The 27,627-nt window shown below is 45.5% G+C and overlaps 1 protein-coding gene across 2 annotated transcripts in view; it reads left to right on the forward strand.

Moving 5' to 3' along the window:
• CEP112 (centrosomal protein 112) overlaps window positions 1-27,627 on the forward strand; it is a 3,147,769-nt gene that overhangs the window by 2,335,342 nt on the left and 784,800 nt on the right. For both annotated transcript variants that reach the window (XR_011305153.1, XM_069655053.1), the window contains exon 22: window positions 27,145-27,207. Coding sequence is in view for 1 of the 2 variants with exons in the window: in XM_069655053.1 (XP_069511154.1) it covers window positions 27,145-27,207 (63 nt within the window). In the remaining variant the exon portion in view is untranslated. The remainder of the gene's footprint in view (window positions 1-27,144; window positions 27,208-27,627) is intronic.

The following is a 27,627-nucleotide window of genomic DNA, read 5'->3' on the forward strand; positions in this document are numbered from 1 at the left end:
AGTGCACTGGCTATCCATACAGGAGCGAATCACCTTTAAAACCCTTTCCATTGCCCACAAGTGGCTCTCCAATTCAGCACCCCCCTACATCACCCAAAGAATTACAGAAGCGCACTCCACTTGACCTATGAGAGCCCCCTACACCGATCAACTCATCATCCCCAAAGTAAAGAGATGCAAAGCTGGGGGCTCAAGTCCCCCTACCTTGCAGCGAAACTCTGGAAAGACCTCCCTCCCTCCTTGAGAGCTGAGAAATCCTATTGGATGTTTCGTAAAGCTCTTAAAACTCAGCTCTTCGCTTAAGCAGCTTGTTCAGATGTATAACCCCACAACACCATGATACTATATATTATCTTGCATGACTTTGTCCTGTATGTATTGTAACCATGTTACCATTTTGTAAATGTACCTAATGCATGCCTGTTACCTGACTCATCTTGATTGTGTGACACAACTCCTCTACTTGACTTGTACTTGTAACAGCGCCTCAATACCTCAGGGTTGTATGTGCGCTATATAAATAAATAAATAAATAAATAAATGGGAGCTGTCCAGGGTGTTGTATGGATGCAGCGGACTTCATACACATGATTTGGGCATTCCCAAAGTGCTCTATGTTCTGGGATCTGGTTGTGTCTGCGACGGCTCAGATGATTGGGAGTGAGGTACCTTGAGATATATTGTGCTGTATGTTGGGCGGCAGCCTAGCCTTGTTAGAAATAGTAGGTAGCTGCTGTCAGTATGTAGGATATTAGCCAAAAGTTGTATCCTGTTAAAGTGGTCTAACCCGACCCAAAACTCATTCAAACAGTGGCTGGTGGATATGACATTGTGCTGTGATGCGGAGCTGGGATATTGCTCACTGCTAGTTTCTTCTTCTAGATCCCCTAACATTTGTGACCCTTTCAAAAGCTTCCTTTATAAACGAGCGGTTGAGAAGGAGCCCGGGGCAGGACTCCAGACATAATGAGCTCCATGGCATATGGTACTGTGAGCGATTTGGAAGCTGGGTATTTTGGTGTTGAGGGTCAGTTTGTAGTCAGGATATATGTACTGAAATATATTGCTGTCATGCTTCGTATACAATGACTATGTAATGATTTTATTACATCTCAAGTCTGTTGTTACTATCGGCGGTAGAAGATCTGAACCTTTAAATAAAGTTTGATATATATATATACCTATATATATTGGTAGGGTCAGGTACAGTTAGTTTGGACGGGGGCATTTTTACTTTGGACTTCCTGACAACCGAAGAGCACCATTAGTTACTTTAGATAAGGGTATACCCTCTACCAATAGGGAAAGATTGGCTTTATTTTTATAATTTCATTAACGATAATACAGAATGTCCTCAATGTGTCCGACTCCTTCTTTCGACCCACCACAGTACATATTAACAGAATACACATTCATTATTAAAATACTGTAAGTTTTACGCTATTTTAAATCATTGAAAACAAAGGAATTGGTGCCCAAATCCATCTTTTTCTAAGAAGATGGATTTGGACACTAACTGCTTTCTTATGAAGGCTTTTCTGTCTCTTTTCTGTTGTTGCTGTCCTATGATATGATATGGCATTTATAACTCGCCTATACACAACTATTTGAAGGCGCAACGAGCCAAGGGAGGGCAGGACAACGATCATACTAGGCCAGATGTCATTCAGATTGTGCAAGTGCATGGGAAGGGGGAAAGTGCAGGGGGGGACAGTGCAGTACATGGGAATAGAATAATAACAGTAAGTAAAAGTAACGGGCCAGCAGGTGGCAAGTACAGAGGTGAGTGAAGACATCAGGTGTCAAGTGCTGGTAGTGGGACTGTAGGGATACAGAAACAGTCCCCAAGTGTGGGGGTTGCCAGGCAGGCAGTGCACGGGTGTGTGATTGGCTGAGGAGGGACCTGGGCCCAGGTTCAGAGGGTGGCCAGGTAACCAGTGCAGATTCAGTTTCAGCCAGGAGGTCAGCAGGCGAGAGGAGGAGAAAAGGCAGAAGCAAAGAGAAAGGTTTTGAGGTGCTTCTTGAACCGGAGATGGTTCTCCTCAAGTTTAAGGGAGACAGGGAGGCTGTTCCAGAGGGAAGCCCCAGCCAAAGAAAGAGATCTATCATCAACTCGTTGCTTGGTGAAGTGACTGACCCTGAAAGAGTTGGAGGTGGATGAGCGAAGAGCTCGAGAAGGAAGATATTTAGGAAGAGAGAGTTGAAGGTATTGAGACCTCGGGCCCCAGAAGGCCTTGTGGACAATGCAGATGGCTTTGAACTTGATCCTCGCAGCCACTGGGAGCAAGTGCAGAGATTTCAGTCCTGGAGAGATACGATCCCTGGGCTTGAGGCCAAGGACAAGTCTTGCAGTCCTGTTCTGGATGAGTTGCAGAGGTCGAAGAGTAGAGGCAGGCAGATTTAGAAAGAGGCTGTTGCAGTAGTCTAACCTTGAGAGAACCAGAGCTCTGGAGACAGTGAGCTTCTGGGGGAAGGAGAGGAAAGGTAGAATACCTATGAGGAGGTGCAACTGGTAGTGTGATTTCTTAGATATGTCAGAGATGTGAGCAGAGAAGGAGAGTGTGGAGTCGAAGATGACCCTTAGGTTTTTTGCCTCGCTGGTTGGAGCAGGAGGGGGGCCAAGAGAGGCTGGCCAGAGAGCGACAGCAAAGTAGGGAGGGGGTGTGCCGATGAGGGGAATCTCCATCTTACTGGCATTAAGGTAGAGGTCATTGGCGGCGCACCACACCTGGATAGCAGACAGTCAGAGATGAGAGCCAGAGAAGCGGTGGCCGAAGGTAGCTTGAAAATGAGCTGAGGGTCATCCGCATAGCACTGAAAGTTGGGGCAGAGAGCGGCAATGCGGTGGGCAAGAAGGGCCAGGTATAGGTTGAACATCCAGGGAGAGAGGTTAGACTCCTGGGGGACACCACAGGTAGAGAGAAAGATAGTGGAGAGGAAGGGCCCAAATTGGACCTGGGAGGGACGGTCAGATAGGAAAGAAGTCAGCCACGCCAGGCCTGACCGGTGATACCCAGGTTATCGCAGAGACATTACAGCAGGATGGCGTGGTTGACCGTGTCAAAGGCAGAAGAGAGATCAAGCAAGATGAGGACACTGCGGGTGTTAGAATCAAGGTTAGAGAGCAGCTCTTCACAGATGTACAGGAGAGCAGTTTCCGTGCTTCTGGCTGCTCTGAAGCCAGACTGATGGTCATGAAGACAACCAACAGATTCAGTGTGGAGATTAAGCTGGGAGATGGCCAGTTTTTCTAGGAGTTTGCCCAGGAAGGGAGTGATGGAGATTGGGCGATAGTTACCCAGACAGGAAGGGTCGGCAGAGGGTTTCTTAAGAAGAGGGTGCCCAAGGGAGTACTTCAGGGGGATGGGACGACTCCAGTGGCGAAGGAGTGGTTGCAGAAGTCGGCCAGAGCAGGGGCTAGGGAGTCAATGTGGTTCTTGATGGTTTTGGAGACGAGACTTTCATAGATCGGACTTGTCTCGAAACTTCGTCTGCGGAGAACAGGGGAAAGGCAGAGAAGGAGGGAGGAGAGGTGGCTGCAGAAGGGCCAAAGGAAGAGCAGGGAGTAGAGGGAGGGAAGGAGGAGAGAGGAGGAGGGTAAGTTTTAGAGATGAAGTGAGAAGCCAGTGCTGTGCAGAGGGCCTGGGAACGGACAGGAGAGGTAGAGACTGCAGCAGGACTGGCCAGTTCCTTGCAGATTCTAAAGAGTTCAGCCTAGATGTTAAATGTTGCAGAGACGCGGGCTTGGATAAGAGCTTGCTTCTTGGTGAGGACAGAGAGGCGCTATTGCCTTTGGAGCAGGCGGCAGGCCAGTTTGTTAGAGGATGTACATGAAGCAAGCCATTTCCTCTCGGCCACCCTGCACTTGCGTTTAAGGATGACGAGGTCTGAGTCGTACCAGGAATTGCACTTGGCTTTGGGCTTCAGGCGAATTCTCATGAGAGGGGCAAGAATATCAACAGTATATACCGAGCAGGCTAACCCCCACCCCTTTCACTGCTTGTATATCTGCCATATTCGTACTCTCAGACCCACAACAGCCCAGCAACGTAGTGAAGGGCTGTTGGGGGTAAGGGGGGTCTGAAAGTGGCAACAATGATAACTATGCACTGTATTTAATGGCAGTTAGGAGTCTGAAAGCATGAACGAGGTACATTTACAAGTAGTATAGCAAGTTTCTTTCACTGTTCTCAAATAATCCTCGTTTGTGCCTTCAGACTCTGATGTGTATTGGCTAGCCCTGGCCCACTTAAGCCATGGGTAGTGCCAGGCCTTCTTGCTCCTAGTAGGCCAGGCAGATGATTTTGAATTGGATCTGTACCTACCAGTTAGCTGTCAATGGCTTGGTGATGTATAGTTTCTTTATTTGAGTAGGCCTGTGTTGAAATGGGTGGAAGAACTATCAATGATGTTAAACTCTACCAAAACATAGGTGCTCTTCTCTGCCAAATATCTCCTCCCCTGCCTATCCAGTTTTCACCCGGCACTCTACCATTCTGTTCTTCAGCTAGAACCGTCAGTGTCATCTATGACGCTTCTCACACCTTCTTTACTTTCATCTCCAAAACTGCAACGGCAGCTTGCCTCAATCTCCTAAATATTTGGAAAATCGGGCGCCTCCTTCCTTTTCACACTGCCAAGCATCTCTTAACCGCTATTGTCTTCTCTAAGCTGGACTACTGGGCCAGCAACCACTTTGGTCTTGCCAACTATGCTGCATTCTGTCCTCTCAACAAGATCATTAACTTTGCTACCAGGACTCTTTGAACTCCCTCACTTTACACCAATTTTCCTGTGCCATCACCATGCTGAATGGCGGATGATAAAAACCAGGGCCAGATTTAAATGTCTTCTCCTAGTTCACAAATCTATCCACGGTCAGGCACTGTATCTATCCTCCTACATCGAACTCTGAAAGCCTTCTCGTAATCTGGCCTTTGTCGCTCGATTACCCTGGTGGCATCTCGCCCTCCCTGTGCTGCCTCTCGCTTCTGCTCTTTCTCTCTTCTTGCTTCACTTGCGTAGAATTCCCTTCCTCTATCATCTGAGAACCTGTCCACATCGATTTTGTTCAACACCAAACTAAAAGCTGACATTCTCACCTTCAGGTTACCCTCTAAACCTACCATTCATCTGCCTTCCAGCTAACATTTTTCCCTCGCCTCTAATCTCCCTCTGTCCCTCACTTTCTCTGCCTCCACTCTAGCACTTCATCCATCATGGCCACATCCCTAACACAGCTGGCCGTACCGCCCCGTTTGGTTTACACTTCCAAGGCTGAGATAAAGCATTGAAACTCAGTTCTACCTGGAAGTGGACTGTTCACATTTTTTAACTGCTATTTCCGAATGCATAGAATGTTACTTACACCAATGAGTTTGCTTATAGTGTATACCGTGCCATTATAAATTACGACAGAAGTAGGGACATTCTGGTAGAAAAAGAGGCAACATGTGTCATTTTGTTTACCAATTGAGTTTCAACTGTATCTGGGAACCTTAAGATTTGTTACACGTTCCATGTGGACTAAATGAATGCCCATGTACAATAATACTTTCATATTGCGAATCTGAGTTAAAAGCTTTGTAAAAGAATTAACTTTCATGCATATACTTGCATCTGATTTCTCTACTCTTTGGGCTCCTCGCTGATGACCAGCTTTAGGTCTTGCACACTTTCCTTACACTGGGTCTTTTGCTCTTTGTACAACTGATTTATCTATTCTAGCTCCCTTTTTTTGGGCGACTACAGTGTACCTCTACACTGCAGTACACAGTGTTATAGCATTAGGTACAAGTATTATTTAACATTGAGGTTTGAATTCTGGGTTTATACACTGTGTAATGTTTATGCAACACCTTTACTCAATGCAATTAAGTTGTAGTAAACCAATATTTTATGTATTATGAATACTTACCCTTGGTCTGCGTGTTTTTCTTGGCACTCAAACTTCATGTCCTGATTAAATCATTGTTTAAAATTACTGGTTGATGCAATACGGTTTTGAATCACTAACCAATTTGGTATCAACTTGCTGCAGCCGTTTCTCTATTTGGTTTAACGTACCGCCTTTGTGCACTTAAAAATGTCCAATGTTGGTTGTCATTAATCTCTGTAAGTCGACGCAGGTGACTGTTCCATTTACTCCCCTCCACAACTGCATCAGACTGTCACTCGAACGCACCCCATTATAGCAAGCTCACTGCTGTCCATCAAATCTGATTTCTTATCTATTGTACGTTCTTTTGTGATCAAACGAAAATAAATATAAAAAAGGTGCCACAACCTGTGTCTGCAGGGTGGCTCTGTGCACTGGCAGCATACAGAACTAGCCGTAACTGTACTGTGTGCAGAAAGCAAAGTGGGGCAGATCCGTTCTAGGAATTGACTGTGCAGGAGGCAATGGTGCGTATGTTTGCAGATAAAGCTAGAGGAGGCTAAGCAATGTCCCTTTCTACATACATGTGCAAACAACGTCCCTCGGGCCACTGCGTTTTTCAGCTGCCACGAATTGTGCTTTATAACTCCATTGATTTACACTTTGCTTTCATATATTTCGCTTGGATGGTGATATTTCCATAGAACGCCCTCGAGTTTTAAAATACATTTTAGAGCATGCAGACATTTAGATGAAAGGGGCACCCTGGCAGTGGCGTAGGCAGAGTAGGGCCTGAGCGGGCAAGCCCCATCCAAACTCTGTATATGCCCACTCAGCATTGCTGTGTGGGCATTTACAGATGTCAATGCCACTGCGGTGGGCCCAGCTACATTAGCTTCAGACCCCACTTGTTAGACAATCCTGGCTACCCCTCTGCACCCTGAGTATGCAGACAGGGGTATGCAAGCAATTGCCTTTTTAGCACTGTTGAGGTTTAAGCATGTGCCTTTGAAAGGGTAAGCAGTGGGGTCTAGACTGTCACTAGGGCCCTTAAACCCAGACCAGGGGGACAGGGGACTGCAGATACCTAAGAATCTTCCTCTTGGGCTCGGCAGCTTCGAGCCAGGCATCTGGATGCCTTTTCTGGGGTTGCGACGGTCGAGCTGCTTTGATGAGAGGCAGACAGTGCACTTCAACCAGTGGCAATCGCTTTGAGAGGCAAAGCTCGGAATCAAGTGGTTCGATGGCTCTGAGGTTCTCGACACTGTGATTCAGCTGCAGTGCTGAGCCGGCTCGATTGGGTCTAATGTGTGTTTCAGTGCTGGCAATTAGTTCCAAGAAGCCGGAGAACAGGCAGGAGATGGTCAAGTGGGTGGACTCGAAAAGGCTTGCAGCGGTTTGAGAGTTTAGGATGTCAAAGGCACCACCATTGGGTCTTGGGGTGGCATGAAAACGACTCGAGCAATGTGGGGAGAAGTGGTGAAGAAGTTACCACCTACTTCTACTTTGGTAGAATTCATATTGATCTTTTTTATTATTATTATTATTATTATTATTATTGCAAAACGTGAACTACAGTGTGTGTTTCTCGAGGGAAAGGCCCCTGGGGATATAGATTGCTTGTTTCCTGAAGATTAAGATCTGGGTCAAATATTATATGAGCAGAGCCTGAGAAAGTGACTGGTAAAGACTAATGAGAAGAAAAAACATGTGCCTACAATCTGACTGTTATCTAGAAACGATCGTATTACTGCTAAGGACAGCACATAACTGTATTCATTTTTAATTTTAATAGGTTTAGACAACAGAGGGCCTCATTATATAACAATGTACTGTACAGTGTGACTGTTCCTGAAAAAGGGAAAGGAAGCAGAGAGCAGACCCTATTTCATGTCAGATGTGGATTCATGTCCTTGGGCTAAAGGGTTTCTCTTTTGAAATCCTTATCTCCGCCGCCCCCTAGGTGGAAGGGGAGACCTAAACACTTAATGACAGGACCCCTATCGTCATGTGGCTCCTAGAGTTCATCAGCATATCACCTAAGAGAGGTTGCCTCATGTGTATAGGCCTGGCTGAAACACCCAGTAAGGGCGTTGATGCCTTTATTCCAGGAAGACTTCTTCACTGCTGGTATTATGTGTTTGGGAAGTGGTTTTGGGCAGAAGCACGATGATGACATTGGGAGCATGTAGCCTGTAGCGCGGTGTCCCCCTGTACCTCAATCCATAGTTTGAAAGGTCAGGGACTCAGCATGAAATAGCGAGGTTGTGAGTGACTAGTCTGAGCCCCTAACGTAAAACACACCCTAAAGGTGTCCCCAGGATAGAGAGACAGAGAGCGCACAAGAGTTGTATTTTGTTTTCCCCGATGGCATTGGATATGTAATTTAGGATAATTCTATATTAGCTGCTCATTTATACTGGTGTCAGTCAAGTCTAATTTCTGTCATCAAAATAGGTCATGGAAATAAGTTGGCCCACACGTGTCCTATTATTTGTGGAAATGGGTTTCCCACCGGCATCAGACTTTTATTAGTTTAGGAATATGTCCTGAGCATCTTTAACGGGCGTCAGGTAGTTCTTGGTAGGACGCGGCATAGCATTATACGGGTGGGGTCATGGGTGGAAACTATGAAGAGGGTTTCCTTTATGTTTTCTATTCCTTGGAAGCAAATATGATGTTCAGATTTCTGATGACCAGTCACTAGTTATTATTAAGTCATTTTTATGCCTGTACGCCTGTGCACCATACAATGCATTTAGTTGCCTGCATTATACTTTTGAACTTTGAACTATCTGAACCTCCGAATTATCATCCTTTCCTTAACTCGATGCTGCATCAGGTACCTAAACCCCTTGATACACAATGCAGGGTTTGATGTATTGTCAGCTCCTGGGTTAAACAGAGTGTGTGCTGCCTCACAATAGAACAGGCGCCCATTGCCCTATCCTTACAATAGGTGGAGGCACTGTGTTACACTCATTAATCTATGCATGTTCATTCTGTGTTATCTGGCCAGAAAAACAAAAGATCTTGGGGCTCAAGCATGTCCCCTGTAGCGTGATAAGATGGTTTACAGAATGATTTGGTCGCATCTATAGGCTTATTTCATTATAGCGGAGTACTGGGACGAAGAAGGATAATGTGGGAGTAATGCCTAAAAGTACTACTCTTCCTTGTCACAGAACTCACCGCCGCCTCTCCTGCGCCGAGTAATGAAGATTACCAGGATTAGGGTGCATGGCAGATTTGGAATCGCTTGAAATCAACGCCTTTCGTCCTTGGCAATATTATTGATTGTATTTTAAGGGCAAACACCGGAGCACTCCCTTTTCAAGCACACGTCTCCTTTGCTCCTCTCATCCCGTGAGGTGTAAGGTTCATTGGCTGGGTGTCAGTGAATCCACTGCTCAAGGGGAACCTCTCCTGCCACACTCGGGCACGAACACTGGAGGCTCTGCGGGATTTGGCCCGTTGATTATTTGGCGGTTGTTTTAGTGTCTCGGCACAGCGTACGATACCAACGGCTGTCGACACGTTCAGTGGGGCCACAACCGGCGCTTGCAGACGTCCTAACGGGCGAGACGGCATACCGCCATTTTGCATCTAGCGAAGGCACACACTCCAGTTTGGACGGGTCCGGGTCCTCCCACTAGCACAACATCGGAGTGCACGGAAAGTGTGATACACAACAGCCTGTTACCGCAATTACTTTTTGTCTTATTTTCCGGTGACCCTTTCAGGGAAGATAGCAGCATCCCATCCGTTGTGACCTTTGCTAGATTAAAATCACGAATGAAAGGTCAGACTGGGAATTGCTGCGAGCCAGGGGATAATCGAGATGCCCAGGAGTGGTGCGGCAGGGCAGTGCAGGTCCTCGCCTCAGAAGCAGCTAGTAACGCGAGAAATGTGCGCAGCAAGCACCAAAGCGTCAGGTTCCGCACTTGCAATGGACATTCTCATTTAATAAATTGCAGAGCGGTTGCACTTTGTGAGAGCTATGCAACTGGACTGTAGGAACAAGTGCTACAACCAAGTTACTGTTACTGCTCTTCTTGTTATAATTCTGTTTACTTGTACCAATTAGTATATAGGTAATGTTATGGATTAGTCAGGGCTTTAAGTGGGGTAAGAAATCGAGGGGGGCCCTCATTTGGGGGCGTGGCTTGTGGGAGGGGCGTGGCCTAAAAGTACGCAAATCGTAGGGTATACACACAAATATATATAAATGTTATATATTTGTGTGCGTACCTTACTATGGTTTGTGTACTATGCAAGCCATCTTTTCTAAACATAGAAATATGTAACATATTTCTACGTTTAGAAACGATGGCTTGCAAAGTGCCACTTCTGTCAGCTTGCCTGACTTCATTGCAGGCGCATTCCCGCCAATGTTGCGGTAGGACAGGGGCCCCCGGCTCAGTCCCACTTTAAGCACTGGGATTAGTACTTGCCTCCATACCAGTTGAAGCATCTCTGGGCACAGTTTCTTGTTGCTTGGTCATCATGGTTGAGTGTCGCACAGGCTGAGCGGGACGGTTTCTGGGAACTTCCTTAAGGTATTTAGGGCGGGCTGGACTGCGCCATTATCTGGGGAAGAGTTTTTCTAGATCGGGGAAGACTCTGTTGCCTGTTGCTCTATTTTTTGTTGTTGCTTTGAGCATGGTTGCTGTCTGAGGCATGAAAGGGATGTCTTTGTCGCACAGATAGGTAGCGCTATCCGTTTTCAGATTCTGTCATTCTAGACTCCATTGCAGTCAACTTAGACGGGATAAAGCATGGCAAATAACTCTTTACTTCATCCCTGTGGCACAGATTGCCCTATCCCCCAGCCCATATTTATTTGGACACCATCCTTCTGCCTCCCTCCCAAGCTCAACGCTTTGAATTGATTTGTCTGTTTTATTGGCACATACCGTATGCCTCTTGCAGCTTTTCATCACCCAAATCTGTCCCACAAAGTCGAGGCAAGCCTTCTTTATTTTTGGGCTACCTAACCGTATGGGAGTTCGGGTCAGGTGCCGCTCATCTAAATTTTAAGAAAATATTACACTCTTTATATTTAAATTAAATATACATCTTGTGTCCATGCCAAATATGTTTCCCCTCTCTGTATAGTTTCCCCTGGCCTGGCTACCTTGAAGCACGCTCAGAAAAAGCGTTATCCTTCCAGATTCCCAGCTGTGATCAGCATGTGATCGATAATCGAATCAATGCATTGCATGGCCTGGAATCTGGTTCTTACAAGATTCCTTCCCCACAGGTCGCCCACTGTCGTCCTACACCCTAGCAATGTGAAGTAGAATTTCTCTCCGGCAGGTACCCAAAATGTGACCCTTCTTCTTTGTGGCATTGCTGACTCCTTTGTCACATACTTTTTCGTGGATTCCCTGCTTACTGTGCTTAGAGAGGCTCAGCTTCACCTCACTGATGATGCCCAACAAGGCTGAAACACGTGTATGGGGTTGCTGATGGTACTCTTGTTCAGAGAGGAATTGCCATAGCATTTCGGTGCTGGACTGCCCTTGTGGGCGGGACAAAGACTGATATGCAAATGGATATTTCCCATCTGTGAAGGTACAGTGAGCAAAAAGCAATGGCTGCGAACCCTCAATGTGGTTAATAACCACTGAACAGGTTATCATGCCTTGTTCTTTCGAGAGAGGGGCGCCTGCTACCTTTTTTTTATACTCCTGGAACAGTTTGTCCACCATGGACATGACCGCAGCATGATGCAAGGCAACATCATTGTCAAAAGAAAACATAGTGTTGGGGCGCATGCACAGCAACAACCCTGTGACATACCATCCATGCGCATGCTCCAGGAGCAGCACCTCACCTATGCACCCCAAAATATTTTTTCATCTCTCGTGTGTATGCCTCGTGTACACGGTTTGCAACGTCGTGTCCGTAAAAGGCATTTTACCTTCACAGAAATGCACTTGATTGTTGTACCATGCCTTGAGCCTACCTAGTCATTTGTTGAATGATTCCACATTATGTGATGCCATGTAGCTTGGTGTCTTCTCCACAGGCTGCGTCAGTGGGATGTCCTCTTTTACACTCCTTCGCCAGATGCCATTCAGACATTTACCAGAAGTAAGGCAAGTAGAAAACACTCATTTTCACAAACTCCCCGATGAGGCGATATGTTCCTTGGGGTATCTAGACTTTCCTTCGAAAATACATTCTTCCAAGTCATTTCCACCGAATTTTATTCATTGAAAATACTTTCCATCCAAATGCATTTTCATTGAATACAATTCGATGGATATTCGATTGATTTCTTTTAATTTAAGGGTTAGGGTAAGGGGTGGGCAAGGGTTAGGGTAAGGGGTAGGGCAAGGGTAAGAATTAGGGTTAGGGTAAGGGGTAGGGCAAGGGTTAGAATTAGGTTTAGGGTTAGAGTTGGGTTAGGGTTAGGGGGGGTGCCTTGGGGGTTGAGGGGAGAACCCCCCCACAAGAAAAGAAAAAAAATGAAATGTTACATGAAGCTGGCCAGTGCCGAAATACTTTGAAGATTTCAGCACTGGATTGCTCCATGAACGTTTTAAGGTGAAAAATAAAAGCATCCAAATGCTATCTTTTACATTTATATTCGATGGACATGTACCTTTACATGTTAAAGATAGCATTTCGATGGATTTGCTTTTCAATGCATTTGCATGCGTTGAAAAGACAATAAACCGTTCCTTGGGTATCTCTGCCTCAGAGAGATTTGGGCCCACTCTCCTCCCTGACGGCTACAAGATCCTCTCCGTGCCCAGGTCCAACCGCTCCCGAGGGGGTGTAGCCCTGATCTTCCTCGAGTCCATTCATGCCTCTGTCATTCCTACGTAGGCCTACTCCTCTTTCAAATGCCTCGTCTGCAGGCTCTCTCGCTCTCTCTCTCGTAGCCATTCCCTTACTGTGGCTACTATCTATCGGCCACCTGGTCAGATCTCCTCCTTCCTCTCTGAATTGGCGGACCTTTCCTCTTCCCTCCTGGTCTCGACCACTCAACTCCTTCTTCTTGGAGACTTTAACAACCACCTGGATGCTTCCTGTCCTTCCTCTGGATGCTTTCGTGACCTCTGCGACTCTCTCTCACTCTCTATTCTCCCCTCTGGCCCGACTCACTCTGCAGGGCACACTCTGGATGTTTTGATCTCCTCAGATTTTCCCCTTTCTATCCCTCTCACTACTCCTCTCTCCTGGAGTGATCACTTTCTCCTTTCCTCCCAACTCACCCTCTCTCCCCCCCAGGCTAAGCCAATTCCAGCACTGCCACCCACCTTCTCGGTTATCTGACCCATGAAGCGTGAGTCAGGTGAGGCTTTTGCGGCTACTTTCTCACCCCCCCCTCTGGCTGAATCACACCCTGACACAGCCCTGTCCATGCTCCTCTCTGCTATATCTGATACTCTCAATGTTCTTGCCCTTGTCATGAGGATCTGCTTGAAGGCCACAAGTCTGATCTATGAAAGTCTCATCAAAACAGGTTCATCCCTTTTCCTCCAAAACCATCAAGGACCACATTGACTCCCTGGCGCCCGCCATGGCCGATTTATGCAACCACTCATTCGCCGCTGGAGTCTTCCCATCCCCCCTGAAGCACTTCCTTGTGTACTCTCTTCTCACGAAACCCTCTGCTGACCCATCCTGGCCGGCTTACTATCGCCCAGTCTCCATCACTGCCTTCTTGGGCAAACTCTTGGAAAAGCTGGCCATTTCCCAGCTTAATCTTCACACTGAATCTGTCGGTTGTCTTCATGACCATCATTCTGGCTTCAGAGCTGCCAGAAGCACGTAAACTGCTCTCCTGAACATCCGTGAAGACCTGCTCTCAGTCCTTGACTCCAACACCCCCTGTGTCCTCATCTTACTTGAACTCGCTTCTGCCTTTGATACAGTCAACCATGCCATCCTGTTCAACCGCAGCTGTGATAACCTGGGTATCACCAGTCAGGCTTTGGCGTGGCTGACTTCTTTCCTTTCTGATCGACCCTCCCAGGTCCAACTTGGGTCCTTCCTCTCCTCTATCTTTCTCTACCTGTGGTGTCCCCCAGGGGTCTAACCTCTCTCCCTGGCTGTTCAACCAATACCTGGCACTTCTTGGCCACCGCATTGCCGCTCTCTGCTCCAACTTTCAGTGCTATGCGGATGACACGCAGCTCATTTTCAGGCTACCTTTGGCCCCCTCTTCTCCATCTCTCATCTCTGACTGTCTGTCTGCTATCCAAGAGTGGTGTGCCGACAATGATCTCTGCCTTAATGCCAGTAAAACTGAGATTATCCTCATCGGCACACCCACTCCCTCCTTTCCGGTCACTCCCTGGCTGGCCGCTCTTGGCCCTCTTCCTACTCCCACCTGCAAGGCTAAAAACCTTGGGGTCATCTTCGACTCCACACTCTCCTTCTATCCTCACTTCTCTGGCGTCTCTAAGAAGTCACACTACCATCTGCACTTCCTCAGAGGTATTCTTCCTTTCCTCTCCTTCCCGCAGAAGCTCACGGTCTCCAGAGCTCTGGTTCTCTCTAGGTTGGACTATTACAACAGGCTCTTTCTAAATCTGCCTGCTTCTACTCTCTACTCTCTGCTCTCTGCAATCCAGAACAGGACTGCGAGACTTGGCCTTCGCCTTGGCCTCAAGCCCAGGGATCATATCTCTCCAGGACTGAAATCTCTTCACTGGCTCCCAGTGGCTGTGAGGATTAAGTTTAAAACCCTCTGCATTGCCCTCAAGGCCTTCTGGGCCTGGGGCCTCAATACCTTCAATTCTCTCTTCCTAAATATCTTCCTTCTCGAGCTCTTAGCTCATCGGCCTCCAACTCCCTCAGGGTCAGTCGCTTCTCCAAGAAACACGTTGGTGGTAGAACTCTTTTCTCGGCTGGGGCCTCCCTCTAGAGCAGCTTCCCTGCCTCCCTGAGGTTCCGGACGCACCTCAAAACCTTCCTCTTTGCTTCTGCTTTCTCTCCTCCTCTCCCCTGCTGAATTCCTGGCTGAACTGTACTGATTGCCTGGCCACCCTCTGATCTCGGGCCCAGGTCCCCTCCCCTGCCAGTTACACACCTGCACTGCCTCCCAGGCAACCCCCGCACTTGGGGACTGTTTTCTGTATTCCCTACAGTCCCCCACCAGCATTTGACACCTGATGTCTGCACTTACCACGAGCTGGCCCTACTTCTCATATTGTTTTTATTTATTCTATGTTCCCATGTACTGCACTGTTGCCACCCCCCTCCCACTCTGCACTTTTCCTCTTCCCCCTTCCCCTGCACTTGTGCAATCTGAATGGCACTGGGCCTAGTAGCATTGCTATTTCTGTCTTCCCTCTTGTCACCCTCCCTTGCCGCGTCGCACCTTGAAACACTTGTGTATAGGCGCGTTATAAATGCCATCATATATCATATCATGGTTTGGTTGATGAAGTGGGAGCAACCAAAGTGTCAAGAAGGCTGGCCTTATGGTAATGGTTATTCAGAAGGAGATGAGCATAACTTAGAGAGGCTTCGAAAGGCACAAAAGTGTGATAGAGCACCAATGCGAACCTTGTCTTCCCCGAAGAGTTGCTTAAAACCTGGTATTGTGAAGCAAGAGACATTGCAAAGTTGTTTTAAGCTAATCTTAACCACAGAAGCACTTTTTAGCAATTTGCCGACCTGGCAGAGAAGTATACCAGATCAGAAATTGTAATAACACTTTATCCTGTTCTGACAGGGACGTATACCTGAACACAGAACTTTGAAGTAGCAGACCAGGTGTAATTGAAATAGTAGGCCTGGTATGGGAGTAAACCAGGTGGAAGTTGATGAAGTGCTATTAAGTGGTGTTAACGGAGCATCCTGACAATCTTTCATTGCTGAAGAAAGTGTTATATAAACTGCTGCAGAAGTATATAAACGTTTCTAAATAAATATGTTGTTATAGAACAACCCCTACAAAGACAATTTATGTTGATGTTGATGAACTAAGGAAGTGTTCTTGATTTAAGCGAATAAGGCTGTTTGACTTCTTACTATTACAAGTGGAAGAGAAAGAACCTTTGTTGAACAATTCTGAAGTGTTGGAACCTTTGTTATTAAGTTGTAATCACAAAGAAGTGTGTGGGAACTTTGCTACAAGACAGGATTTCCTTATTCTTTTGAAACTGTTGAACATAATCCTGCTTGAATCTGGGTAAGGGGAATTCACCCAGTTAATAAGGGATGTACGTTAAAATAACATATCCCAAAAGATCGAATTACTAAATTGCATAGCCCACTTGGCAAAACAGTATGTCCCCCGCACTGCCTTTAATGTATGCGTGGAACATCCATGCAACCCCCACAGGCCATAATACTGAACTGGGGGGAAGGGGGACACCCCTGCAGCCCCTACTTCCCTGTTCGGTATTATGGGCTTCGATCTAATCTACCATGCCAATTGCACACTAATTATGCATTCAGCATTTTAGATTCAATCGTTTTGTGCAATCCCATTAATAAGGAGCGACAGTTATCATATTGTAAATTTAACTGTTAGATCTGTTGCTTTTGAACTGCCATACATTACCTTGTTGAGTTATTGTATGTACAAGTGTGAGGGACAGAAACCTTTTTTTAGAGTGTTTCCTTTAGTTTATTTTAGGTAGGGAATTCCTCGTCAGGGTAGGGGCAGTGAGGCGTTTATCCAACCTTTTGAGTAATAAAATGGCATCTTTGTAAAACCTTCACAATGTAGGTCCGCCTCACATTTCTGACCCCTCGCACCATGCTGGGGAATTCTGTGGGGAACACAGACATAGATGGACATAGCCTCTACATTATATGATATGATATGATATTTTATTTGTATCGCGCTCGTACACAGGTGTTTCAGAGTGCGAGTTTTTATGATATGATATTTTATGATATGATATTTTATGATATAATATTTAGGCTCCTGGATCAAAAGCACAGAGCTCCTACTAGAGGTGCAGTGGAAGAAATGCAGCATGTCACTTGGTGCCTCCCAGTTCTTTGAGGCCTCCATTGATGAAGTCCATACAAAAGAAAAGGAAAGACGCCTGAGAGCTAAAGTGCCATATGTTGTCAAAACAAAATATTTTCATCCTCCAGGTTTAGGGTCAGTGGCAGGTTCTTCTAAACCTTATGGAATTTCACTCGAGGATACTGCAACACACAGAACCCAGGCACGACAACTTCAAACCAAGTGGTTCTTCCCTCTCATTCTCCCCACCTGAGACCAATACAAAAATGACTTTCACTCTCTCCAAATCCTCCCTTGGACTCAGACAGGTATCTTCACAAGCTGGGTGTTGGTAGGCCTTCCAAATAGAGAATATGAAAAACATTATATCTTTCAATCACCTTTGTGATCTAAAGAGTTCTTTTACTGGGTACAAAGTTTACCATTGCCCTTTGGGTAGTAACATGTTTCTGAGACTGGTATGCTACAAAGAAAAAGTATGCCTCCTAAAGTTCAATTTTAACCAGGTAATGCAACTTGGCTTAGGTAGCCTATAAAACATCTCCCACCTGAAGATATCTGCAAGGTGGCTAAGTGGGCCCACCTCCACGCCTTTTGTAAACATTATTCCATAGATTCCAACTTCAGAGCTGGGGTGACATTTGGCCAGGTAGTTTGCGAATTCCGGTAGATTTTAAAAGAGCAACCCTTCCAGGTAGGAGACAATCTAGGTGAGAGCCGATCTGCGAAACCAAAGTTCTAGAGAGTGAGAAAGAGATAGGAGTGGTCGACAGTGTTCAAAGCGGCAGTGAGGTACAAAAGGAGGCATATAGAGGAAAGTCTGGAGTGGCGAGTATCAGAGAAAGTTGGAGATCTGCATGAGTGCAGAACATTGTGCACTGTTTACTGTGGAAATCACATTGAAGTGGCTCTCCAAGATTATTATCCTCAAGGTACTTAGTGATCTGGTTGAATCCCACCTGCTCAAGGACCTTTGAATAATTGGGAATGTGGGAAACTGGGCAATAGTTTGTGGAGACGTATGGGACAGCAGACAATTTTTTCAAAAGGGGCAGGATAGTTGCATATTTGAAGGAGTCAAGCAGAAGTCCAGTGGGGGCAGAGGGGTTGGTTTAAGGAGCTCTAGTGGTAAGGAAAAGTGATTGATCATTTGGAAAGCAAACCGTTCTTTAGGAGCGCAAGTGGGTTGGCACTGCAAAGGATGGGTGCTAATACAATACGAATGGTAAGCAGAAGTGGTCAAGAGTAGAAGAGGGAGGAGGGAGAGGTGGTGGACAGATGGAGGGTTGAAGTTGAAGGAGTGTTGGCAGAGTGTAACAAAACTTCGAGATTTTAGAGGAAAAAGGAAGTAGTGAAAAAAGTCATTCGCGGAAAGGGAGGAGGCAATGTTTATTGGCTTGGGAGGTGTGAGGAAAGGTTGCTGGGTTGTTTGCAAAGAGAGGAGATTAGGTTTGTGAAGTAGGAGGATTTGGCAGAGTCCAGTGCAGAGATGATGGCAGAAAGGGAACTTTTGTAGACTAGAAGTAGGTTTGGGGTTTGTGATTTGTGTCAGCGTACTAGAGCATGGCTCATGTTTGTTTTCCGGGACCTGGATCTTAGAGGTGATGTATGGCTGAGGACCAGCCATGTGAAGGTGTGAATGTGCGTGCATGATATTGTTGGTGAAAAGGGAGTCATAAGTGTATAGTCGAAGTTAGAAACAGCATGTTCAATGGAAGAGGCATGAATAGGTGGGAGAAACAGGAGGGATGGTCTCACATCATTAACGTTAGGGGCAAAAGAGCACTGCTCGAATTTCCTCTTGGTTATTGAAGAGGAGAGAGGAGTAGTAGAGGGTGAAGGGACCAACATGTTAAAGTAAACAGTGGACTGACCGGAGGGAAAGGAGTAAATGGGAAGGTCTGAGATGGGGAGCAAAGTAGAGAGAAAGACGAGAAAAAGAAAGCTCCCATCAGAGTGGGTTGGCTGATTGTGGAGGGAGTAGAGGGAGTGGTCAGATAGGAGGGAGTTAAGTTCGAGGAGTGTGGCTGCAGCAGAAAGCTTGGGAAGGTTGAAGTCCCCAGCATGGCAATGGGAATGTCTGTGGGAAGTGACTCAAGGTGAAGGTTCATGGTACGGGAGGTTTTGAGAGCACCAGGGTGTGCATTGTGATCCAGAACAGTGGTAGGAGTAGGGGGGAGGTGTTGAATAGTGGCATATTCAAAAGAGGAAATGGTGAGATCAGAGGGGCAAAGTGATGAGGGCCATATTGATAAGGAATCCCACTTAACCACTATTTGCAACAGGTCAGGGAGAGTGGGATTAGGTATCGGAGTCCGAGTGGTGAGCTGCTGATGTAGTAGTCATGAGGGGAGAACTGAGTTTCTGTGATAGCACAATGTGAAATTTGAGGGTGATAGAGCAGAGGGTTTGTGCTTTCCAGAACCCAGGTGAAAGAATGATGGCAGGTGGGCGAGAGGAGCAGATGTTGTGCGATTGGCAAGGGGAAGTGATGAGGCAGTAGATCCTGGGAGAGCAGGAGTATCTTGTTTGAGGGCTATGAGTGTAGAGGGAATGGCTGGAGATGTGGATAGGGAGAGTGAGACAGAATGTAGACTGAGTTTTGGCTGAATGTCACAAAAGGAGGGGAGAGTAGAATGAATACAAGGAGGAATGCAAAGAAGTCAAACTGCATGATCGAGGGTCAAAGAAATAGGCAAGTGAAGACAGTGAAAGAAGGGTGCTGGGAAGATAACTAGGGTAGCTGGATGAGCATAACGTGAATGAGGAAAGGTGCCTGGGAAGGAGCAGTTTTTATTTCTAGGGTAGTCAGGAATGGGTCTACAGGTATCTAAGAGACAGTTAACATGCCCAAAATAACAAGGTTTTTCCTTAGTTGTATGAGCGGTCAGTAATATGAGTCTCACAACTGTGTTTAGTTTTTTCAAGGTTTGACGTTTTATTTGTAACAAAATTAGAAAATAAACCCTAACTAAACCTACTATACCAGGGCTTTGCCTACCTAGGCTAGGATCTGAGGGAAAACCTCCTTGCATACACAAACGAATCCCTCACACTAAACGGACACATTCAAAGCAACATAGAAATAACACAAATAAAAGGTTACCAAACAACCAGTGTCTTGGATGACTTCTACTTGTCCTGGGCAGATCTTGCTCCCCCCGGAATGTCCCCAGAATGTCTCAAAGTCAACTTTTTCCAAGGAAATAAAAGTCTTAAATCAATTCTTGAAAAGTTTGAAAGAAACAAAAGTTCACACAAATAAAAATCCTCTGTTAACAGTTCCTTCTTTGCCTGATGAAAATATTCCCTTCCCAAGTTCCACAAAGAAAACAAGAGCACCAATGGTATTCCTGGATAACCACCTTCCAGGAAAGAATGGGTAAAGTTGAAGACAAAAGTACCACTTCTGCTTAACAACAACACTTCTTCTTGCAACTTCTGCAGCATCTTTAAATACAGTTGTCAGGATGCTTCTTCTCATGGTTTGCTCTTTCTCTGCCAACAACCTTCTACCAATGATGCTGTGAGAGCAGGTTCCCTTGCTCCACAGTTGACTTCTGCTACACTCAACTGGTACAGTGCTGACAAAGGCATCAACAACTACAGTTCTACTACTGTTACTGCAACTTAGAATTTACGTAACTTCCAGAAGACTCTTCAACCTCGACAGGTTAGCAAGGCACTCTTCTCTCTTGTATGGCAAGATAGGGCATCCTCATTGCCTTTGTTCTTGTCTTGCAGCTACCAGAAAATCTGTCTTTAGCTTCCAGACCTTTTCTTCTCGACTTACTGTTTCAGCTCTACAGATGTTACATTTCTTTTAACAAGTACCCAGCTCCCTTCCCCAGCTTCATATGTCTTCTGCCTCAAGTAGTTACCCCAAGGCTACACTACAACCCTTTCAGCTTTGGATAACCTTGTCACCCTTGTATCAGAGGACTAGGGACTACAACAACTTCAGCAACTTTAAAATAGTGATGTTTAGTTCTTAAATGAGCTGGTTTCACTTTAACAGGGGTTGGTCTACTGGCTTGGGTAATACTTGCTCTTCAACTTCAGCCACTTGTACAACTTCTACAATAATGTTCAGTATATTACAAGTAGCAAGTTTCTTAATGGAAACTAAATTAGGTGTACACGATTTCCTTCTGATGTTGAACTTCCACTTCAAAATGATGACCGTTCCCACCTTTCGGTCAGTGTTAAGCTTCAAAGCCAATTGGGAAATACTGTTTCATGTGCAACCTCTTCTGATGTTAAATGTACTTGTAATATTGCGGAGAAAGTCAAGTTCGGCTACATAAGGTCTGCCGGCAATGTTCTCCTCTTTAATAAGAGACATGCGACCGCTCGGCAACAGGTTGCATCTAACAATGGGGGGAAAAAGATTCTTTCTCTACACACAGGTACTTCAGCTTTGTTAATATAAGCGTGTGATACAACTCCCTTGTAAGAATGACTTCCCACTTCTGCAAACAACATTTACTCGCTTTTATGTGTGCGCGACTATAAAATAAGCTGGTTAAAGTTACCAGCAAGGTATTCTTGATGATTTGGAGTACGGAGCTTCCCTTTACTGACTCCATGATCACAGTGGCTGCGGGCTGCTCCTCAGCTTGATTTCTTCTACTGCTACTGCTATGGGCACTCTTGAGACCCACACCCCTCTGCTGCACTGGTGTCTCTGATCCCGCCTCATTAAGGGAGTCTTCCACTCTCCAGCTTCCCTCGGTTTGCTTCTGCACATGGGCCTTAGGTGGATGCACAACTTCAGCTCTGCATTCACAGCAATTAAGTGCCCCTGGAAAGACTGCCTGTTTCTTCCAGCCTCTTCCAAAGCTGCCACATCCTGCAGGGGAAATCTGCTCTTCCTCTGCTCCGGCGTCCCTTCTGTGGCCACACTATCTAGTGAACTGCCAACCTCGTGCTCTACTTCTTCTGCTTCTGCCGACCTTTCAGCTCCTGCTCCAGCTTTCCTCTGCCGCTCCTTCCTGCTGCAGCCTTTTAGGCCCCTATGGTGAGTTAATTGGCTTCAGTTATAGGCCCTTAGGGCTAATTGCCTGACCTTGCCAAAAGCTGTTAGGCCTGCTTGTCTGTCCTTGGCTCCTGCATGCCTCCTCAGCCCTTTTCTTCATTAAAGTCTCAGTGGGATTCTGGGACATGCAGTCCACCTTAGAAAGATTCAGTTTTGGTGGTTCTTAAATAGGTTTAAGGATGTTTTTCCTCCCTTGATATTATTGAAAGAGGAGTTATAAGGTTTAACCTGTTTAGAGGCAGATGGGACTGAAAAGACGCATGTTTGTCACTTCTTTAGAATTTACCTTTCCACCCTTAGGAGGATGCCGAGATATATCAAAATGGCAATAAGACCGTTGCTCCTCTAAGCCTGTGGAGTATTCTTCTTTGAGAAACAATACAGTGTTACACCCGGCGAAAACACTGTACTAACCTGGGCCTTGTCTCCACCCAGGTGATCCTCCCACAGTACACCATGCCCAGGATTGGGATCAGGAAGCCTCTGCCCTCCCATGGCCACCTGGGAGCAGACTTTAGGCAGGGATTTTGTGGGGGATTCGCAGTATTCACTACAGTTCTTAGCGGTAACAGCAACTCAGAGTGGAGAGTCATGGGTTAAAGCCAGGGTATCCAACTAGTAGATTGTGAGCCACTTGTAGCTTGCCTGAGGCTTCCCAGTAGCTCCTTGCATCAGACACCAGAATGAGCACTGTGTGTTTATTTTGGTGTCTGAAGTCCCTGGGCCTCTTTCCCTGCACCCTCCCTCTCTTCTTCCTGCAAAGCAGTCAAAAGCTTTGTGCACGGTGAGTGGGTGGGCTGTATCTGGGCTGAAGCGCACAGGGCAGTGTCACAACAAGTGGTTAACTAACAATAACACAAGTGTATGGGTAATGTATGTTGTGGCCATTGTCACCAAGAGGTACAAAGCTTAGAAAGTGAAGGGGTGCATAAATCTGCATGCCATGTGAAACAAAGGTGGGGCTGTGGTTGTTTCTGTCTCACTGTGTTTCTGTAGATTTATTTCAGTTAGCATTACTTTGCATGGTGGTAATTGTAGGCTTTCAATCAGAATGGGGTAAAAGAAAAACCCATCTATGTTTACAGTGAAGATGGAATTTTCTGTGCTATGAAGCAGTCCACCGCTGGGCTTGTCCTAATACAGAAATTCAAGATCTAACAGCAATTTTACATTTAAGTAAATGTGTAAACCTACTAGGTGCACTGCATTGTAGTGCTTGTCCACATACATTTCTAAAACTAAACAGGAATTTACAATGACATGTGCTATCGATTCCAGGACTTAGACAACGTGATTTGAGAGTTCTGCATTTAAGTAAATGTGGGAAACTACTAGCTGAACTGCATTCTGTTGCTTGTCCACTTACATTTATAAGACTAAACAAGAGCAGAAAATGACACGTGCTTTCAATGCAAAAACATGATTTGGGAGTTCTGTCTCAGCCTATGTTTTACGAAACGAGTACGAATGAAGTAATTAGGTGAGAAAAGGGAGTGGTGGCTTGCATGTATATATTTTGATATGTGTAGTATTCATATATCTTAAACCCAGTTGCTGAGTAACAGAGCACTGCACAAAACAGGTTGGTGAATACAGGGAGAGAACATTGAGAAAAGCAATGGAATGGGAGAACAATAAGTAGGGTTGATCCCCTTTGGCTATGTACCCAAAATGGCAGATCTATAGAGATCTGTGGGGAACCTGCATGCATATTGAAATTCTGCCAGGGGATTTTCAGCCTTTCAGTACTGGGTCGAAAAGATGCAAATTATGAGCTCTGTTTTTTCTAAATATTGGGCAAAACAATATCCAAGTTACAAGTAATTATCAAACACATGGGCTATCCCGGCACTGCCACTGTAAAACACATGTTGATCCACTGCAAACAATATGTCATTTTAAATCCTTTTTTGTGATGCTAAAGCCCTCAATATGTGTGAGAGAGCTGTACGTGCAAGCCATGCCTGATCCATTGGTCATGTACCAGAATTACCTGCATGATTCCTGCAGAGAGAGGCAGTGATCCTGTGAGCTGCTCTCTGTGATACTGCCTCCTTCATAAAGGACAGATGGGTGGCAGGTTTGACACCCATTATGAACAAGTTCCCCTCGCTCCAACCTTACTCTCTTTACTCAAAATGGTAATATCATTATTCATATATTGTCTGGTTGGGGTATTATATGATTTGTGCATATTTCAAGCCAAAGCTATAAAACGGAATGTTATTTTAGCCCTGTGACTAATACTTTTTTTTCACATGTTCATTTATTCAATCTTGTCAATCATTTTGACAGAAACACTTGTATGGGTAGTCAATAACGTAGACCTGTTTGCCTGATTTGGGAATATGCTAAATTGACAGTGGATTATATGTTGTGACAAATCAGAACATGGTATATACTGAATTGTTTAAAACCACATAACACACTCCCTCACTCAAAAGCAATTCCCTCCTGACACAACCAGCACTTGCCCCCCACTCCCTCATTCTCTCTCTCTCATTCTCTCTCATTCTCTCTCATTCTCTCTCTCTCTCTCTCTCTCTCTCTCTCTCTCCCTCCCTCCCTCCCTCTCTCTCTCCCTCCCTCCCTCCCTCTCTCTCTCTCTCTCTCTCCCTCCCTCCCTCTCTCTCTCTCTCTCCCCCTCCCTCTCTCTCTCCACTTGCACATTCTGAATGCTCACAAGGCCTAGTAGGTCCGCCTCTACCTTTCATTGTTTTATTTGATTTTAATTCACATGTTGTCCTGTGGGCGCTTTGAAACACAATTTACTTGATATATAAGGTCCTTTATAAATGCACAATAAATAAATAAATACAATAGAAATACTGCCCAGATTGTTTTTGCACATGCAGCCCACAAAGAAACCAATAAACTACCCCTGTTGAAATCCTGCATCCAAATGCAGGCTCTTCATATAACATAATGGGCATAATTTACCATTTTCGGAAATATATATATATTTTTTCTTCAGTGTAAGAAGTAAATGTGCATCGTTAATTTACGGTGCCCAAGTTACAGTGGAAAAAAGAGTAATGCTGAGAAGCATTTTGCAATAATACACAAAAATTATAAAAATAATTTTCCCAAAGAATGCTCTCTGCCATCCTAGGTAAACTAAACTCTGCAATGCAAAGAGAAATCCTTCAAATTTGCTAATTATTTCATGAAAAGCTAATGCACATTTAGAGTTGGTGCAATTGTGAAGGGAGCAGTGACTGACATGGGTGGGTATGCTGTAAGAGAATTTGAAACTTTACTGAAATGTTGTCTGGTATGCCATGTGTACATTTAAGTGCAGACACTATGACAAGGAGGGTTTCTGCACTATCAATGTGATTGCCTATCTCAGCAGATTTGCCTTTTTTAGACATGACCTTCCTGAAATCAAAACGTTGATCCAGTCTGACAGCATCTGAGTGCTGTTGCTGTTTCAAGCTACACACCAGTCTACTGAGCACTGGTGGAAAGCATACAGTGTCAGCCTTTGAAGAGTGCCTGCGTTGGTTTCCTAGATTCTGATATGCTTGGCAGTCTTTATGAGACAGCTTCTAATATAAAATAACTCATACTCATGGACATCACCACCCAAGTATCTCCTGCCTATGAGCCATTAACTACAAGAAGCTTGTGCAAAGGTAAATGTTGGAGACCCCACTGGTAAAGGATGCCTATGAGTGGAAGCAGGAGTCAGGAAAAAGGTCAGCAGAGCAAAGTCCTGGCACGAGCAGAGGTTTTGGCCTTAGGCCAAACCGAGATGTGCCCCGTGCTACTTTTGGCCCTTAGCAGCAGACGCTTGGGCGTAATCCCCTGAGGCGAATCACTAACAAGGGAGACAGTGTCACATGACCCACTGGATGCCAGTCAGATTGCTCAAGGTTAAAGGTTCATCCATCCTCTCTTGTAATTGTAGTATGGAGGAATGGGGACTGGACAAAGAGGACGTTAGTCACTCATTGTAGTGATTAAAATATGTCTAGTCCTTAGTCCATTTTCCTCCATAAAGCCCCATATAAAGAACCTTTATTTGGGGCGCTGGGTCAGGGAGCATGTATGAGGGAGTTGCTGCAGAGGTGTTCCTACGAATGCTCCCCAGTGCCATTTTTTTTTATTTGAACAGTTCTGCTTCTCCACATAAGGCTCTGCGCCCTTTCCCCAAGGACCAAAGGTCACATGATTAGTGAAGAAAAGGGGACTATACATGTAGGAGTACAGTACTGCGCGGTAACTTTCACTCTTTCCTCCTAGTTGGCCTTTTCCTTGCTCTGCCTTTTCCTTGCTCTGCCTTTGTTTTGCATTGTGAACGGTTGTCTGATAAAAAAGGTTTCATTCTGTGGATAAAGAAGTCAATGGGACGTTGAAGGCTAATGCATGGGGAGGAAGGATAGCTCAGGGGCAACGCGTTTGTCTTGGAAGCAAGATGACGCAGTGCAACACAGGTTTGAATCCCGATCCAGCACTTAAGCGTGTTATAAAAGAACAATTATAAATTGCCATCCCAGCATGTTCCTTTCAGTTAGTCCAATAAAAGGTATCGAAACTTGTTTTGTTCTTCAATATGAGACACTGTACTTAACACAGCGACAAACCTTTATTTGCATATGTTGCAACCTTGGAGACCTGTGATGCCCCCTTTGCTGGTGGCAAACCTGCACATTCATTTGCCCCAGCTGTGATGATGATGATGATGGTAGCCCTACTTTGGCATAATGAGCGGCTTTTGGTAGTGAGACTCTGAGATCTGCATTAAAGATTGGCGCAGATGCTCCGGTCCTGGGATGGCTGAATCTCTCTTTAATCCAAGCACGACGAAGAATGGAAGGGTCTTAAGAACGCCATGGCGCCCAAGACACGCTGGAAATGAGTCTTAGTTGGCATTTGAGACCATAAACGGCATTGTCGATGTACTTTAACATTTCCAGTCGCGCTTCTGTGGATGAGTGTTTGTGTGTGTGTTCTTTTTTATGTAGGTGAAGTCATCTTAATAGAGTTTTTTTTCATCGGCTGAGGCCTTCATGTTTTTCTAATAATTGGCAGCAGAGGTAGCATTCTCCCCGCCTCCCCTCACCCCTCCTTTTAAGTCATGAATAGTTGGCTGCAGATCAAAGGCAAGCCCTTGTGCTTTTCTGGCTGCCACAAAAGGGCGTTGGGGTTGGCACAGCTCCCAGGCCTGCCTAACGATTGGCATGCAGATGAGGTGCCAAGCATAGGGGTCAGTGGCAAAGTGTCTGTACACGTTCTTCATCTGAGCTAATCTGGCTCCTCTGTGTTTTTCAGGCCAACATGAGGGTGAAGCAGACTGAGAAGGAATACTGCCAGAAGCTTGCCAAATCCACGCAGGTAAGCCACGTGAATAAAAAATAGAAACACAAATCTGACCGCAATTTCCCTTATGTGGTAGAGTGCAAATATAGAGCATAGGTATTGTGTGGGCCGCACAGTTATGGGTAACAGGTTCACCCACCTAGTATCTGATGGAGGTGTACACTCTGATTTTAGGACCCAGAGTTCTTTCAAATTTGATGAGTCAGCCAATAGGATTTTCCCCACATGGCGAGTATGTATTTATTTACGGGTTTCATATATCACCAACCGGTTTTACCCAATTTAGGATGTTTCCGTTCCATAAACTGCCACAATTAATCTCCACAAATGGGAGCCAGAAAGACATGGACTTCCAGATTGTGCTCTCTTTCTCTCTCTCTCTCTCACTATATATATATATATATATATATATTATCAATTCTACCTTAGGGTAGC

Source organism: Ambystoma mexicanum, chromosome 3q, assembly GCF_040938575.1.
Source record: "Ambystoma mexicanum isolate Mex_15411 chromosome 3q, UKY_AmexF1_1, whole genome shotgun sequence".
In the NCBI taxonomy this organism is placed as follows: domain Eukaryota; kingdom Metazoa; phylum Chordata; class Amphibia; order Caudata; family Ambystomatidae; genus Ambystoma; species Ambystoma mexicanum.